Consider the following 16,257-nt stretch of genomic DNA (forward strand, 5'->3'; position numbering starts at 1 on the left):
AAAGGAAGTAAAAAAAAAAAAAAAAAAAAAAAAAAAGATAAATAAGTAAATAAATAAGAGACAACTCTGACATTACACAAAGACGCAGAAATATACTAACTGCTTCAACAAGACTCACAAAGTGAGCGGACGTCATGATCATCGAATGGGCCGGGATGATGCTACAGCATTCCCCAGTTGTCGACCACAGTCTAGAGCTTTGGGGCATCGGTGGGTTTTTAGCGATATGTCGGTGTTGTTATTAGTTGGACACTGGGGTTGTGATGGGGTCAATGGCAAATTCTTTCTTCTTTCCCCGCACGATACTGACACCGAGTCAGCGACATCAGCCTTGGCGGGCAGAGGGGTTTTGTGCTTTTTAGTAATTAATGTTCAGGATGCTTCTTTTTATCGTGGTGCACATTTATGCGTAATCACTACGCAGTATGCTCACTAATAAACGGTGTCTTCTGTGGCCAATATGGGGTCCAGATGCTGGCAACCACAAATCCAATAAGAAGAGAAAAAGAGGGAAAAAAAAAAATTGGAGAAGATGCCGGCTAATGTTGGCCTCGTGGGTTCGTTGACGAGGTCGCAGCCGCCGCCGCCGCCGCTTTGCAGACTTCAGGGATTCCGCGGCACAAGAAGGATAATCGGAGAGGAAAATGAAATCAACGAAAAAGCCCAAGACGGAAAACAAGCAGGCTCCCGCAGCTAATTACAAGCTAATTTACGAACATAGCTCGCTCATGTTTAACGTATCTATTTACTGTCCAGAGACCACCAACCCATGCGCCGTATGATTAGCGTATGCATGCTTGCAGAACGAAAATCCCCCACGGAACATTGGAAGCCGGGCGAAGGAAGTATTTTGTAGCCAAAAGCTAGACAGCCAGCCTTTGACAGCCACAGCCACCAAGTAGAATCAACTAAGCCCGGACCGATTGTGAATCCCTACCAACTTCGGTAGGTACTGTAATTGCCTTGTTTAGCTGCCTTACCTTTACCTGACCTTTTTCACCTTCCCCAAGAACTTATGCTTGCTTTAGAAATGGGGAAAGAAGGTGGGCTGGTGGAACTTCCGTCCTGTCTTTTTTTTTTCCCCTCGCACCCTTGCCCTGGTTCAGGCTCGGTTCTCTCTCATCATGGCCATGCATGCAAGAATGCCTGCTTCTCCAAAAGAGCCCACCGTGGAGTATTACTGGCAGACCCGGCCTTGCGTCGTGTTTCGTCTTGGCAGGTAGCAGTCTGTTCGAAAGTGCTTCCCACACAACATCCCAAATGTCGTAAATGAGGGTCGGAGTGCTTCCATTCGTCCCTTGGCCTGCTTGCAAGAAAAAACTCGGGACGGGGCGCCGATGTTCGGTAACGGTCTGGAGGATACATAAAGAAGGGCGGTCTGCGTTTTCCTTTTTCCCTCTCTCTTTTCTTGCCCTGATCTTCCTGTTCTTGTAGGTCCCGGTTTCAAGGTTTCAACCTGCATACCCAGTTCCTCTAACCTTTTAAGGTCCCCAGTATCTGCTTCGTCATCGTTGAAGGACTACTGCGACCTCGGCGTCCCATCTCTGCATTACTGCACATTGGATCTGCTTTTATTATCTTGATCTATTGGACCGACCTGTGTTACCTGTCCCGGTACAGCACGTATCTTTCAGGCCAAAGCAGCCTCAACCCCTGTACTGGATAGGCATTTGCGACTCGGATTTGGTCATCATTTCCACTTTTGGCACATTTGGATCGCATCTACAGACTCTTTAGTCTTCAGATTGAAAACGTTTACCCGCGACGAGAAATCGCGCCCGCATTGTCATTCACCACCGCTAGCGCTGCAACTACTCATATTCGCCCGTTGCGCAAAGGAATTCGCAAGTCAGGAGAGGACGTATTTCTTTTCTCAAAGGAGGCGCACGTATCTAATTCTCCTCGGACTCTTCCCCTCCATCTACACCAATCACACCGCCGCTCCAGATCTGGGATTTCAGGAACAACAAAAGCCGCAAAAGAATCCAAAGATGGCCACCGCGGCATCTTTCGAAAAGGGTGATAGCCTAGAACACCAAGCGAAAACCTCGTCAGACGGTAGCCGTCCTGTGGGAGATTCTGGCGTTGAAGCAGAACGTGCTGCGCTCCTGGCAGCGCTTCCCGACCCAGATGCTGGCAAGACCCCCGAGGAGCGAGCAGAAATCGTAAGTGTCTTTTTTATGGCTATGAACCCTTGTGGGTTGCGCGATCCAATTTGGCTTCTTGAGATGATGATCACGCAAGCGGCTCTCTAACATACCTAATTCCATTCTCTAGGATCGCAAGTTGATGTGGAAAGTCGATCTTGCATTGGTGCCATGGCTTTCTCTCCTGTGAGTTATATTTTGCAAAAAAAAAAAAAAAAAAAAAAACAAAAAAAAAAAAAAACCACCCCAAACAGTGGTTCACATCTAGATTTACAGACTGACATGACACAATTCGTTACCATAGCTATCTCATGTCATTCCTGGACCGGACCAACATTGGCAATGCACGACTGGCTGGACTCGAGGGCGATCTTGGCATGAAACCAGACGGATCTGACTACAACCTCTCCCTGACCATCTTCTTCATCAGCTATGCTCTATTCGAGCCCGTCACCAACGCCCTTCTCAAGCGCATGACGCCTCGCATCTTCTTCACCGGCATCATCTTCGTGTGGGGTGTTATCATGACCCTGATGGGTCTTTGCCACAACTTCCCAGGTCTCTTGGCTGCTCGGTGGTTCCTCGGAGTCGCAGAGGCCGGCCTCTTCCCCGGTGTCAACTACTACCTCTCATGCTGGTACAAGGGTTCCGAGATTGGTGTGCGTTCTGCAGTCTTCTTCTCTGCTGCTGCGTTGGCGGGCTCCTTTGGCGGTCTCCTTGCAGCTGCCATTGCGCAGATGAACGGTATCGGTGGAAGGCCTGGCTGGGCATGGATCTTCATAATTGAGGGTATCGCTACCGTTTTCGTCGGCATCTTCTGTTGGTGGCTTGTGTTTGATTGGCCCGAGACTGCCCGTTTCCTCAGCCCCGACGACCGTATTCGCGTGCAGCGCCGCCTGATCATGGACCGCCAGGGTCGCACCGCCGAGGACTTTGACCGCCGCCACATCTACGAGGCCCTCAAGGACTGGAAGACGTACGGCTACATGGTCATCTACATGGGCTGCTTGGTCCCGCTCTACGCCTTTTCGCTGTTCTTGCCCACCATCCTGCGCGGCATGGGACACGTCGGTACTCGGGCTCAACTCCTCAGTGTGCCTCCCTACGCCGTGGCGGCCGCGCTTACCGTCACCATCGGCTTCATCGCCGACAGGACCAAGATGAGGGGTTACTGCAACATTGCAACGGTGACGATTGGCATCATTGGTTTCGTCATGCTCATGGCGACGCAAGATCCTCGCATCCAATATGCCGGCACCTACTTGGGCGCTGCTGGAATCTACCCGACCATCTCCAACACCCTTTCGTGGGCCATCAACAACACCGAGGGCTCTCTCAAGCGCGCCGTCGTTCTGGGCATGGTTGTAGGCTGGGGCAACCTGAACGGCGTGGTGTCGTCAAACATTTATCTTGCGCGCGAGTCGCCCAAGTTCTTCACTGGTCACGGTGTGGTCATGGGATACCAAGTGATCTGCCTCCTTGGCGGTTCAATCTTTATGCACTTGGCCTTCCGCAAGATGAACAAGGACCGCGCCGCCGGCAAGATGGACGAAAGCTGGGCTGCGCTCAGCCAAGAGGAGAAGTGGGCCCGTGGAGACAGGAGACCCGACTTTGTCTACACTCTGTGAGCAATCTACAGCCCCGCGAGGGCATCCATAATTTGATAGGCGACTGGGCTTGGCGTTGTCTTTTTGTTCTGCCGTGGATCATCTTTTTGTCAATGCAGCCATCATTTTTCTTGATTTGAGCTTTGTTCTTGAGGCATATATTGGCATTTGTTGTGTCACTTAGAAGGCCGTCTTCAGTGCGCAAGCCTTTCATTTGTCGTCACACGAGAAGGGAACAATCGGAAGGGGCGTTGCTTTCATGTCATCAATATTCCGGATGCTTGCAGATGACGCGGAGGTGGAGAAAAAGGAAAGCAAAAAAAAAGAAAAAGAAAAAAGAAAAAAGAAAATAGGGAGGTGGTACATACATACATTGTAAACCGTGGGTGGCATTCTCATGTGAGAGCATGTATGGGGCCATAGACGATATGACATACCCACTAGATTACGAACGGATAGAAATGAATTTGACAACGATGACTTGATACTGTTGATTGTTTCCAATATCGGTGTAGCTGAGGAGACGGAAGCAGAGCCATTTCAGTGGTTTGTGGTGCATACAAGCTTTTTTTTTTTTTTTTTTTTTTTTTTTTTTTTTTTTTTTTTTTTGCTAGCAGCTGATCACCGTCATGGTGTTGGCCGCTGAGCAAAAGCGTTGGACACAGTCAAAGATAAGATTGCGCTCCCTTCTTGGCTCCCGATGCGGGCACATACTGTCAGGAGGCCAGGGGATTTAGCCCAGCTTGGCTAAGCATGGACAAGCCCCTAGACTTGCTATTTGGGGGTTTACCATGTACCGTGACTGTTCTCCCTCTCTCTTATTTATTAATTTATTTATTTACTTATATCATTTGTATCAATATATATATATATATTTTATCCTTGGCACCCCTGACCAAAATTTACAAGAAAAGCGACCTTATCGCAGGTCGGGGCCTATGTCCTACACTGAGCTGCGGCAACACAAACACAAACGCGCAGACGTATGACGGGGAGGCCACATGGCAGCCACGCGGGAGCTTTTGAGCGGGGGTGACGGGAGGGGTGAACAAGGTCCTCGAGGCCTGGTTGTGTCTCCTCCTCCGCGTGAATTTGCTTTCACCCCGTGCCCCCTACTTTCCCCGGGCTTGTTGTGGACTTTTAAATGTAAAAGGTCGACTCGGCCCCGGGTTTTGTTGTTCTTTTTTGTTCGAGGGTGAAGCATTTGATTAAGGAGAGGATGGAAATACTGCCTTTTACAGTAATGATTCCCAGTTCTGACGGGTCTCCGTTCCAAGGAATATCCTTTAGCATTCTGGTTCGTCGGGGGTTTCTTGCGAAAGGTGTTTGGGTGTTGAGGTGTGTGTTGCCATTCGGGCGTCTTGTAATTTCTGGTATGTTTGTTTCTGGTTATCCCGCCTTCATTCTTGGTGGGATGGGAGGTCTGTGTCTTCTTCTGCTCTGTATCCATGTGAATGTTACTTTGCCTGAAATCAGAAAGCATGAGATGTTGTTCGTGGCTGTCTATTCGAGCTCAGGTCCGAGGGTACTAAAAGTGCGAGACTGGTGTGGTGATAGCGGTTAGCTTCTTGTCCGCATCAAGTGGCACTCTGAGTGTGAGTGTGTGACGGGTGCCTTGCAGCTTTTTGAGTTTGGAAATTACCTATTACTGCTGGTTGTAGATTGGCGTGAGTGGGCTTTGCAGCTCAGGGGGGAAAGCCCTCGATATCAAGATGGGTTTCCTGAGTGAAAATAACTGAAAACAGCATTGGGACAGAAGAATTCCAAGTTAGGGGTGAAGCAGCGAATAAAATATCATGACTGAGCTTCTGCCAGCCGGGAGTTGGCAATATCTGGCCGGCAACCAATAAGCGTGGGGGTAAAAGGGTGGGCCAGGTTGGTGGAATGAAAATGACGGACAGATATCCATATCTCGCTGGTTTTGGTCATCACAAGAGTGAAAAGGGACGGAGAGATGATACATTGATACATGGGACGCACTCTGTGCCCCGCCTTTATTCGAGAGTCGCGAGGTTCGTAGGGAAGGTGCCTCAACGCCCTTTACAGAAATGATAAAAGGGGTTGGGCTGGGGTCAAGTCATCTTGGGTTGGGCCCTCAGCACCAAACAGCAGCAGCATGGGGTAGAAAAAACTCAGGGTAGATTGACTGTCCTAACTGTCGAACGCATGCAAACGGTAGCTGGCGTCTCGCGAGTGACGTATATCAAAGTCAATGTGACTTGCAAAAGCAGGAAGCCGCTCAAACGGAGCCGCATGCTGCCTGTGCGCCGTCGTCTACTGCACGCGTGTAGCCTGGGCCTTCCTGTCCAAACGCGTCGGGATGGCGCAGTATCTTGTCGATGTGTACTGGTCCACGAATCTGGAAGTGCTTGCATAAAGAACTTGCTACGAGATGTACAACGACAGAGATCAAAGGGAGGGCTTAGAGCAAACGGCAGTAGGGTTGGTAGACAAGCATCATGCCACTGCATCCGTGACTTCTAATATGACGGGGCTCCAGGTACAAACGCTCCGTCCCGTGGCCCAGCTGGTCCCTGCACCGCAAGCAAACGAGGAGGCAGCCGGATGGAACGAACCGCTCAGCAGCCCGTCACCTGTCTCCCTCGCCCTCCCAGCCAGCCGTTTGCCCTAATAGTTCAAAAACCCCCAGCCGTCTTCCAACAAAAACAGAGGTTAGGTTGGAGTAGAGGTTAACTCGTCACCCTCCCAAGCGTCCTTGGAATAGGTGGAAACGCGGGTTCGAACCCTGCACCTAGCATTTTGCCAAATTCTGGCTTTATTCTTTGTTTTTGCCGCACCAAGGAGAGATATTGGGACTTGCTAGATGACTTGGTAACCATTTACAAGACTGTTTTGTCTTCTGAAAGTCACATATTACTAATATACTGGTTGACGAACCTGTTTGCTGCTGATGAAGTGGATTCTCTGTGCTGCTGATATGGCTCCCCGTTGAAGCTTGTATTGTGCTTCAATATCTTATTTTTTGGTGGGAGCGTTGTGTCTTACTTCAGCTTCAGGCACTCGACTCTGCCACCCACCTAAATACTTATTGTATAATCTACCTCACACCATCACTCAGACCCGGTCTCGCACAGATAATGGTGATCTGATGTTACACATCAAAAACTTGCTATGGTTACTGAACTGACATTTATCTGTGAGAGAACCCACAACAATCTGCCCTGATTGAGCAGCCACATCCTGGATAAACAGTAACTAATTTCGCTCTTGAATCACCCACTTTCCACCGTGGCAGCAGACAAACGCGCCAGAGGAACAACCACCTGATTATAAAACTCCAAAGCAGGATGCGATGCCAGATCCTCTTCATCACATAGCGCCTTCACATCACCATTCGCGTCATCATACACATCCGCCGCCTTGAGACAATACACAACAGCACGGTGATACGGCGACCCGACACGAAAAGCCAGCTCCGAGTCGACATGCCGCAGCACCATCTTCCTGAGCAGCAGGGCGTGCGGCCTGTGAAACAGCCGCATGTCCCTCGAGAGCCGCACCTCCCCTGCCCCATCACCGCCACCACCACCACCCACCGCAGCAGCAGCCGCGGCAAAGATGCTGCTCTTGGCCGCCTTCTGCGCCGCCGCACCGCCAGCCGGCTTGCCCTCCAGAAAGCTCGAGAGCGGGCGCCACAGCGCGATCTCGAGCAGCACCAGGCCGAGCGAGTACAGGTCGTACTCGAGCCGGTAGCCCTGGGCCGCGGCGCCCTGGTAGCGCGGGTGGCGGTACATGGCCGTCGCCACGTCCCCCGACGACCGGGCCTGGTCGATGGTCGCCGCCTCGCTCTCCTGCCGCGAGTAGTCGAAGCCGCACACGGCGAGCGAGGACATCACGGCGTTGGTGCCGCCGCCGCCGCCGCCGACGCGCGAGAGTTGGTCGCCGTAGTCGGCCGTCGAGGAGAATGCCAGCGCGGGGAACGCCACATTGTCGCTGCGTATGCCCTTGTGCAGCCAGCTGGAGGAGAAGAGCTCGGAAAAGGTGCCGGCGACGCGCGAGGCTAACATGTACCGCTGCTCGAGCGGTGGGCGGAACTTGGTGCGGGGGTCGAGGAGCGTCGCCAGGGAGACGGGCGTCTGCGTGACGTGGCCGGGTAGGCTTGTGGGCGAGGGCAACAGCGGCGAGGGGTAGCGGAAGACGAGCCACCAGCAGTAGTGCTCTGGATCTTGAATGCAGCCCTCGGCCGCCAAGGTCATAAAAGTCGGGCCCTTGGGCTTGCTCAGCAGCAGGACCAGACGCTGGATGCGTTCGGTGAGCTTCCGCTTATCATCTGGCTTGATGCCCCGATCGTACACCTTCTTCTCGAAGAGGAAGAGGTTCCCGTCATCGCCTTGAGCTGCTGCTTTCCTGGTAGTCAAGAATCTTGCGGGTGCCGTACCGGCCTCGTATGCCCGCGGGAGGTTGAAGTCGGCAAGCCTGAGGCCTCTCCGCTGGGAGGGCGCAGGTGGGAGGGCCGGCATGGGTGGGAGCCAGGGGACGTCGGCCGAGATGGCCTTGCGCTCGACCACGAGGCGAGCCGGTGAAGTGTCCGGATAGCCGCTGACGGCGGCACGTAGCAGGTTGAGTGATTCCTGGTCTACTGCGCTGCCGACGAGGACGATGTTGATGCGGGAATCGTTCTCTTGGGCTTTTCGTTGTTGCGAGGCCTCTGTGAGCAGTTGGTTCAGGGCTGACACTCTCGAGGAGAGATTTGAGACTAGTGCCTCGAACCTTTTGAGATCCAAGATCGACCACCGGATCTTTTTCCATGCCGACGTCGTCATCTTGACTGGGCCGGAGGATGATTTACTAGAAGCACCAGTACCCAGTCTTTGTAGACTTGTCTCTATCTCTTCTACGTCGACATCCTCATCCTCATCTTCATCCTTGACCAAGCTGGTCCTGCGCGGGAGGAAGGATTTCTGCATCCGCAGTACCAAGTCAGCAACCCTTTCAGACTTTGTCGGGGCCTCCTCGGTCCTCGCCAGCCCGTATCTATCACTCAGCGTTCCGTGCTGGCAGAACAGGCCGGCGATCTCCTCGAGTTGGTTCTTCAACACCTCGCAGAGGGGCTCTAGACGAGGCGGCAGTTTTGGCCTCTCGCCGGATCCCGGCAGGGGCACCAGGCCGGAGTTCTCTCCCCACAGCTGCAGCCGGAAACGTTCCAGCTCGAAGCGGAGGACGAGTTGTTCTGCATCTTTGCTGAAGTTGAGACCGTTGCGAAAGGTCCGGACTGCAAATGAGGCAGTACGAAAGGCAATCTCGGCCACGGCGATGTAGGTTCCGGGATCCATCGCCTTTGAAAAGCGATTCACTGCAGACAGGTCAAAAGTGATGTCGATTCAAATATTGTTTGGTGAATCCAGATGAGTCTAACGGTGACGGCGCATGGAGAATTCAAGGCCTCGATGGGTTTTATAGTACCTGACAATACAAGAATGGAAAGGAGCAACAAAGGAACTAGTCTAACCTATCCGATGTCAAAGTCGTGTATAATACAAGAGGAGAAAAGGCTTCTGCGATGAAGCATGAGCAAAAAAGTTTGAAGTTTGATGCCTGATAGTGACAACAAGATAATTCACTACAGGATTCTCGGAGGACTTTTACTATGAATGCACCGTACGTATGCCAATTGGCTGCCTCCTTTGACCTCGTGTCAAAACCTCCCCTTGCCTCGCCTTGGACGATGAGGGGCTTGTTGTTTTTATCAAGCAATAATAAGCAAAAAAGCGTGGAGGCGGGGTATGCGTTGTGGAGGTGGGAATAGTATCACAAGTGATTTATGATTAAATTCAAGGCGCCACTGACCAACCGTAGCATCGCGGCGACGTGTACTCGATGCATGTTGCGTGCGGCTGAAAGCTGAGTGTGGAGGCAGTGTCGTCTCGGAACTCGCGTCGCACTGTAGAAAGGGGTTTAGCCAGCTGAGATGAATGGCGATGGTGATTGAGCGACAAGCGAGAGACTTCTTGCAGGTGAAGTAGGATGTAGTTGAAATATAGATAATTACACAAACGTTAAATACAATTTTCTCCAGCGAAAAAAAAAAAAGAAAAGAAAAAACTCTGTTCCTGTATTTTGTCAGTTGCCAGAACCAAGTTTATATCCATCGGGAAGGCCCGCTCCTGAAATTTATTCTGCTCTTAGCGCCAAGTTAATCAGTCCACAACCAAATCAGCGCCAACAAACAAATCCCACTTTCTTTTCCACTTCAGCCTATACTCATCTGCAATACCCACCCAGGTCATGTGATACCCCCGGCGGGTACTCATCACAATGACCACCTACGTATATCCCAACACCTTCAATTCGTTGACCTCCCAGCTCGGTGTGAGCGTCGGAACCGGGGCCGCAGGAGCCATCACTTCGGCCAACGACGAAGCCACCACCTCATCAAAATCTGCCAAGGACGCCAGCTTTGCGAGCTTTATTTGTCACACTGCCTACCTCGAGACGCAGCTGCAGAAGGGCGACCAATCTGCCTTCTTTGCAGGCGGTGGAAAACAGATTGTCAATCGGAAGAGGATTGGAGAGGGCGCCTCGTTCCTGGTCGACCGGGGCGAATTGCAAGGCAACAACAACAACAACAACAACAACACCGAGACAAACAACAGCCAGGGTCCCAAGTACGTTGCGCTCAAGACGGCCAAAGAGCCCACTGCCGACGACGAAAACAGAGGACGATGGCGCGACATCCTGTTCGAGATACGTGCCCTGCTGCACGAGCCCCTCCGCTACCACCCCAACATTGCCCACCTCCTCGACATCCGCTGGGACGGCGGCGGCGAGACGGGCTCTCCCTTCCCGACGCTCGTGGTCGAATATGCCGAGTTTGGGACTCTGCTCAGCCTGCAGAGGTCACACGCCCAGGAGCCCCTCCCGTTCTCTATCAAACAAAAGCTCTGCTACGACGTCGGCAGAGGCCTGTCGATACTCCACGCGTGCGGCATCGTTCACGGCGACCTGAAGCACGAGAACGTGCTCATCTTTGCGAACCGCTACCAGAGCCCGCCCGGCCAGCCCTACACGGCCAAGCTGGCTGATTTCGGCGGGACGGTGATGGACATGGTGGACGACGAAGGGCGCGAGCTGCAGGGCCACCGGATGCGCGCGCACACCTTTCCCTTTGAGGCGCCCGAGGTCGGCAGGCAGCTCTCCACCGACGGGGCCAAGAAGACGGACGCCTACTCGTACGGCATGCTCATCTGGCGCTGCATGCTCGACTGCGCCGACATGTTCCTCCTGAGCGGCCTGCAGCTGCCCAGGGGCCGACCCGAGGAGGCAGAGATGGAGAGGTTGAACGAGTACAAGCGGTCGGACCAGGTGCTCGAGTGGGCCCTGTCCACCGTCTCAGAGTACTTTCTCAGAAGGAGAATCCCGGCTTCGAGCTTGCAACTGGTCATGGCGGCCCTCATGTTCACCCTCCGCGGGGCCCCGGAGCAGCGGGCTTTGGATCGGGCGCAGGCACGCATGAGGGGCATGACGGCGAACCTGGGCTTTACTTATACTCTGGTCAAGGACGAAGCCAACAGGAGGACGGCTGAGAATCAACGGTACAGGACTCCCGGCAGCCATGGGATGACGGTAGACACGGTGGGTTATGGACTTGGACGCTTGGGTGACGAGTATGACGCGCAGAACAACATGCCCGGTTACCGCCCCGACTTGCCTCATCCTGAAAGAGGCGGGTTCCATTTTGACCCCCTGGCCCTGCGCAGGCTGCTCGACTGGGATCAACAAACGGCCATGCTGGACGAGTTCAAGGCCGCCGCCCAAGGGGGAGCCCAGGCAACAGCAACGAGCCTGCAGCCCTGGACGGCCGCCTTCTTTCTGTATCAGTGCTACATTGTCGGCTTCGGCACCCACTTCAATGCAGAAGAGGCCTGCAGATGGCTGTCCAAGGCAGCCGACCCTCCCGAGGAAATTGCTGGTGTAGACTACCTGGCGCGAGCATGGCTCACGCGCGTATACTCGGCGCTCGGCGTCGACATCCCGCTCAGCCCTGCAGAGCAAAAGGAAAACCTCTGGTGGAGCGTCGTCCGAGGTCACCGGCTGTGCTCTGCCGATCTGCGCTCCCTCGCCATGCAGTACCCGCAAGAAGCAGCTCGCCAAGACTGGCTGGGGTCTCTAGAAGAGGCCGAGTGGAACTTTAAAACGAGAACCGGCGCAACCGGCATGCCATTTTTCATCCGACGGAAGTTATCGCGAGCCTGGTCCGTCGATGGAGACATGGCGGCGCTCGACAATGAAATCAAGTTGGAGCTGGGTGACCAGTACGACTCCTGCGTCAGACAAGCAGCAGCAGGCGAGAACGGCCAAGAGGCCGGGGACAAGGAGGAGAAGCGCTTCGACAAGATCTACGTCAACCACAAAGGCCACGGTCTCCTCCACCTCGCGGCGGCGTACGGATCCGAGACTGCGCTGCGCCACATGCTCGACAAGTACGACTGCAGCATCGACCTGCGAAACCAGTCCCACAGCGAGACGCCGCTCCTCTGCGCAGTCAAGGCCGGAAATCCACCGTGCGTCGAGCTTCTCCTAGACCGAGGCGCCCTGCCGGACGGCCACAAGCCCGGGAGCGAGGCCCTGGTGGAGGAAACCCCGCTGCACTGGCTGTCGAGCTTCGGTGAGAGCAGGGACGAGGAGGAATACATGCATCGCTTGATCGACAGGCTGCAAGCCGCCGGGGCGGACATCGAAAAGGTCACGGGCGGCGGGAGACCAGAGGTCAGGGGCATCATTGCAGATTGGGAAAACAGTCTAGGCATCCCCCTCACGCCCCTCGGCCGTGCAGTGCTGCACCAGAGCCACGCTGCTGTTCGAAGGCTCCTGGCACACGGCGCCGACCCTCTCGGCAGAAGCAGCAAGACGGCGGCCAGGTCGCCGCTGGAGCTGGCTGCTGTGTTGACGCTGCCGGACATGCTCGAGCTTCTTCTCAAGGCCGTCGACGAGCGCGACCTGGATGACGATGTTGACAAGCCCGTCGTCTGGGACGAGAACGAAATGCTGGAGGCGGCGCACAGCGGTGCCGTCACGGGCTACGATCCCCTGACTCTCCAGAGCAGGCTCGTGCGTTGCGGATCCAACTACAAGGTCTGGCTTCGACGGACGCTGCAGATCCTGCGAGATCGAAGGCGCCACCAGGACGCCGCCGCAGGAAAGGCTGTCGTTGCAGACTCGAGCGGTGGTGCGAGCCTCTGCCGGGAAATCAAGCTGGGAAATGTAGACATTGTCGAGGCGCTCCTCAACCTCGGCCATCCGGTAGAAGGCACGCCAGGTTCGAGGCCCATAGAGGCTGCCGTCCTGTCAAACAACGGCATCGCCTACGACATGCTCACCACGAAGCTTTCTCCACTGAGCTTCCCGGAGAATCAAAACAACACTCTACTGCAGCTGTTTGCATCCAGGCCAAGAACAGCACCGCGCGACACCGCCATCGCCGAACATCTCATCGCCAGCGGCGTTTCCGTTGCGCCCCATCCTCAAAGCAGTCTTCCTGGAGCCCTGAGCCTTGCCATCTACAGGCGGTATTTCGACCTCGCAGATCTGCTCATCGCACACGGCGCCGGACCAGAGCTGAACTCTTACTACACCCCGCCGGGCGCCGCCGACACGAACCAAGTCTCTCTGCTGGGGGTGCTCCTGAGACAGCATAACTTTGCAACCCTGGATTCCATCTCGTACCTGACACGCATCCACGGCGCCGGCAAAGTCAGCCTCAGCCCGCTGGCCGACCGGACCCGCAACACGAGCGCCCTCCACATGCTGTGCCTGCAGCCGGCGGAGGAATGGAACAGCCACTCGCAGATCTCGGACTGCATAGTCCAGAAGATCATCGAGATGTTCCCAGACGGGGCGAGCCTGGGAGAGCACGCGGTGCACCCGGAGCTCGGCAGCCCGCTCAAGGCCGCCGTCGCCGCCGCCAACGCGCCCATGGTCGCCGCGCTGCTGGACTCGGACCACGTCGCCGACGTCGACACGCCCGAGCTGCCCGACCGCCTCAGCCCCCGCGTCCTGGCCGTCCGGCTCGCCCAGCGCTCCATGACCGACTTCGAAGCCGCCCTGGCCGCCTCCAGGGCCCCGCCCGCCCAGGCCCTGGACGCCCTGAAGCAAAGGTTCGACATCGCCGGCATGCTCGCCGTGCCGCCGGACCAGACCCCGCCCGACGCGCCCGCCGACGTCGTCTTCCGGCACCCGATCGAGTACGACGCCAAGCTGCGGCGCTACGAACTCGAGCTGGCGGCTATCGGGGCCGCGAGGCCCGCCGACCTCCACCTGCCCATCCTCGAGATGCGGTCGCTGGGCCTGGACGAGCAGCAGCAGCAGCAGCAGCAGCAGCAGCAGGCTGGGGTTTCGGGTGGGGTGAACGACGGCGGCGGCAGCAGCAACAACAACAATAACAACGCGGCCAGGGACCCGAACCTGCCCGTCGATCTGTCCGTGCTGACAGAGGAGCAGCCGACCGGGTGGCACGAGGGCGTCGAGATGACCCATCTCATGGCCCTCAGGGTCTTTCTCAAGTCTTTCCGCGGCTCCGAGTCTGGCGGGCTGGGGATCGGCGGGATCAACGCGCTGATGAACCAGACTTATAATGCGACCGGGGCTGGCGCTGCGGAGGGAAATTGATTTGTGGGAGGGGGGCTGGTTTGCTGTGAGAGGGTTGGAAGGAGGGACATGGAAGTCTTTGTAACAGAGAAGCCCTGTCCTAATTTTCATACAATATCTTTTTTTTTTCTTCATATCATTGCCAGTTTACTTTGTAGGAAGCACCGTGTTCGACAAAAAAAAAGGCACTCACTGTGGCTTTTGCCGATATGGCCAGGATTCGGATGCCATATGCCACAAATACTGGATTTTGTACTGCGGTCGGTTTACATTTGTTGAGGGGACACGAGTCTTGTTTTCACAGAATAGCTCTCTTAATTCGGCCTGCTAAACAATTTTTGCCTAGCTGGATATAACTGCGAGGTACAACGTCTCAAACGATCAAGAGCGCCTCTCTTTATGCTTAACCTATCATTCCCATGACAAGCGACTTCGCCATGTGTTCCACACAATCCCGGATTCAGCTCCCCCTTCACAGATCCAACTTGCTCCGGCGAGTAACAGACGTCGCCGACGTATTAGCACCAGAAAACCGCAGAGCAGCCTCGAGATACAGACGGTCAAGCTCGGCCGCCGCCGTCTCGTTGCTGACCTTGAGCCTGAGCCAGCGCTGGTTCGTCACCGACGCGTCGTCGACCCAGTCGTTGGAGCCGTCCGTGGCGTTGACGCGGTTGTAGCCGCCCTTGTCGTTGGCAAACTCAAACAGGTCACCCAGCCCGTGTATGGCGTACATGATGGTCAGCGGATCCCACGACTCGCGGGCCGTGAGGCGGTGCGTGTAGTACGAGTACGCCGCGCGCACGGGGTCCGACGCCGGGCCCTTTTCCATGAGCGACATGCCCGACAGGACGTGCTCGCCAACCTCGGAGCCGCAGTAGACGACCTTTGGGCTGCCCGGCGCCGACAGGCTGCCGATGACGTGGGCCGTGTGGGCCGGGTCGTCGCCGAAAAAGTTGAACTCGCGGCCCGACGGAAAGTTGCCGCCCATGATGACCAGCTCGGAAACCTTGGCGCGGAGCAGCTCCTCCCCGGACAGCGGGGAGTGCTCGTCGGGCGAGGTGGCGTTGAGCAGGGCAGACAGGTTCGCCAGGAAGCCGATCGAGGCGATGGTCACGCTGCCGTCGTCGGCCGACGCCAGGAGCTGGCGGTACAGCTTGACGGGGTCCAGAGCATCCTCGGCGCGGCCCCAGGTCAGGGTGCCGCCCGGGTAGTGATAGGCGACCTTGCTGGTGAACTCGCCCATGGAGTAGAAGAAGGCGTCGAAGAAGGACTCGTTGGTCAGCGGCCTGCGGGCGCCGATTGGGACGGCAGGGTGGCCGTAGTGGGCCAGGATTGCTGAGGCCGCGAGCGAGGAGTACGACGAGCGGGCGTTGATGTTGACGCCGAGAATGTTGACGTCTGGCGATGCCGCCGCTAGGAGAAGGGCCCCGGTATCACTTTTAGGATCACGTTAGATGGAGGTCACCACGTATGAAGTCGTTTCAGGGCTTGTTTGGGGAAACTCACTCGCAGTCACTGTGGATATCCGTGTCGATAATCAGGTTCCGCCGAGCTGCGCAAACTCTGGGGAGCAGGTATGCGGCAACGATGGCCGACCTGGCCAGGACTCGAGACAAGCAGAGCATGATGCGGAACACTTTTGTTGACTATCTGAACTTGCGATGGTTCCAATCCTCAACGAGCGCTGACAGGATGCATCCGAGTCCCAGACATAACTTGTCCATGTCAGCTGGCGGAATGGATCCGCACATCATTTTCATTTCGCAGACGACCTCCGATCTGGTGTCGGGGCTGAATGGGTTCCCGCCGTGGTTGCCATGTAGTATTTTTCCCCGCAATGTTATCAGCCGTAATCCACACTGAAGGAGGAGTAAACACAGGCGCCGTGGACCTTTGCT

At 55.5% G+C, this 16,257-nt stretch overlaps 5 protein-coding genes across 5 annotated transcripts; 2 read left to right on the forward strand and 3 right to left on the reverse strand.

Moving 5' to 3' along the window:
• Window positions 1-1,991: 1,991 nt before the first annotated feature.
• PpBr36_08940 (uncharacterized protein) lies at window positions 1,992-3,775 on the forward strand (the record flags this gene model as incomplete). Its single annotated transcript, XM_029896065.1, has 3 exons — window positions 1,992-2,165; window positions 2,278-2,333; window positions 2,452-3,775. The coding sequence occupies 3 exons, from the start codon at window positions 1,992-1,994 to the stop codon at window positions 3,773-3,775; spliced, it is 1,554 nt and encodes a 517-aa protein (XP_029747213.1).
• A 3,212-nt stretch (window positions 3,776-6,987) lies between these two features.
• Window positions 6,988-9,048, reverse strand: PpBr36_08941 (uncharacterized protein; the record flags this gene model as incomplete). Its single annotated transcript, XM_029896066.1, has 1 exon — window positions 6,988-9,048. One exon carries the CDS (start codon window positions 9,046-9,048, stop codon window positions 6,988-6,990), a length of 2,061 nt encoding a protein of 686 aa, XP_029747212.1.
• A 982-nt stretch (window positions 9,049-10,030) lies between these two features.
• Window positions 10,031-14,380, forward strand: PpBr36_08942 (uncharacterized protein; the record flags this gene model as incomplete). The annotated part of the gene is made up of 1 exon (XM_029896067.1): window positions 10,031-14,380. The coding sequence occupies one exon, from the start codon at window positions 10,031-10,033 to the stop codon at window positions 14,378-14,380; it is 4,350 nt and encodes a 1,449-aa protein (XP_029747211.1).
• On the reverse strand, window positions 12,515-14,590 carry PpBr36_08943 (uncharacterized protein; the record flags this gene model as incomplete). Its single annotated transcript, XM_029896068.1, has 3 exons — window positions 12,515-13,049; window positions 13,176-14,363; window positions 14,553-14,590. 3 exons carry the CDS (start codon window positions 14,588-14,590, stop codon window positions 12,515-12,517), a joined length of 1,761 nt encoding a protein of 586 aa, XP_029747210.1.
• Window positions 14,591-14,831: 241 nt separating this feature from the next.
• Window positions 14,832-15,984, reverse strand: PpBr36_08944 (uncharacterized protein; the record flags this gene model as incomplete). The annotated part of the gene is made up of 2 exons (XM_029896069.1): window positions 14,832-15,795; window positions 15,866-15,984. 2 exons carry the CDS (start codon window positions 15,982-15,984, stop codon window positions 14,832-14,834), a joined length of 1,083 nt encoding a protein of 360 aa, XP_029747217.1.
• Between the last annotated feature and the right edge of the window lie 273 nt (window positions 15,985-16,257).

This window comes from Pyricularia pennisetigena, chromosome 5 (genome assembly GCF_004337985.1).
Source record: "Pyricularia pennisetigena strain Br36 chromosome 5, whole genome shotgun sequence".
Taxonomy (NCBI): Eukaryota; Fungi; Ascomycota; class Sordariomycetes; order Magnaporthales; family Pyriculariaceae; genus Pyricularia; species Pyricularia pennisetigena.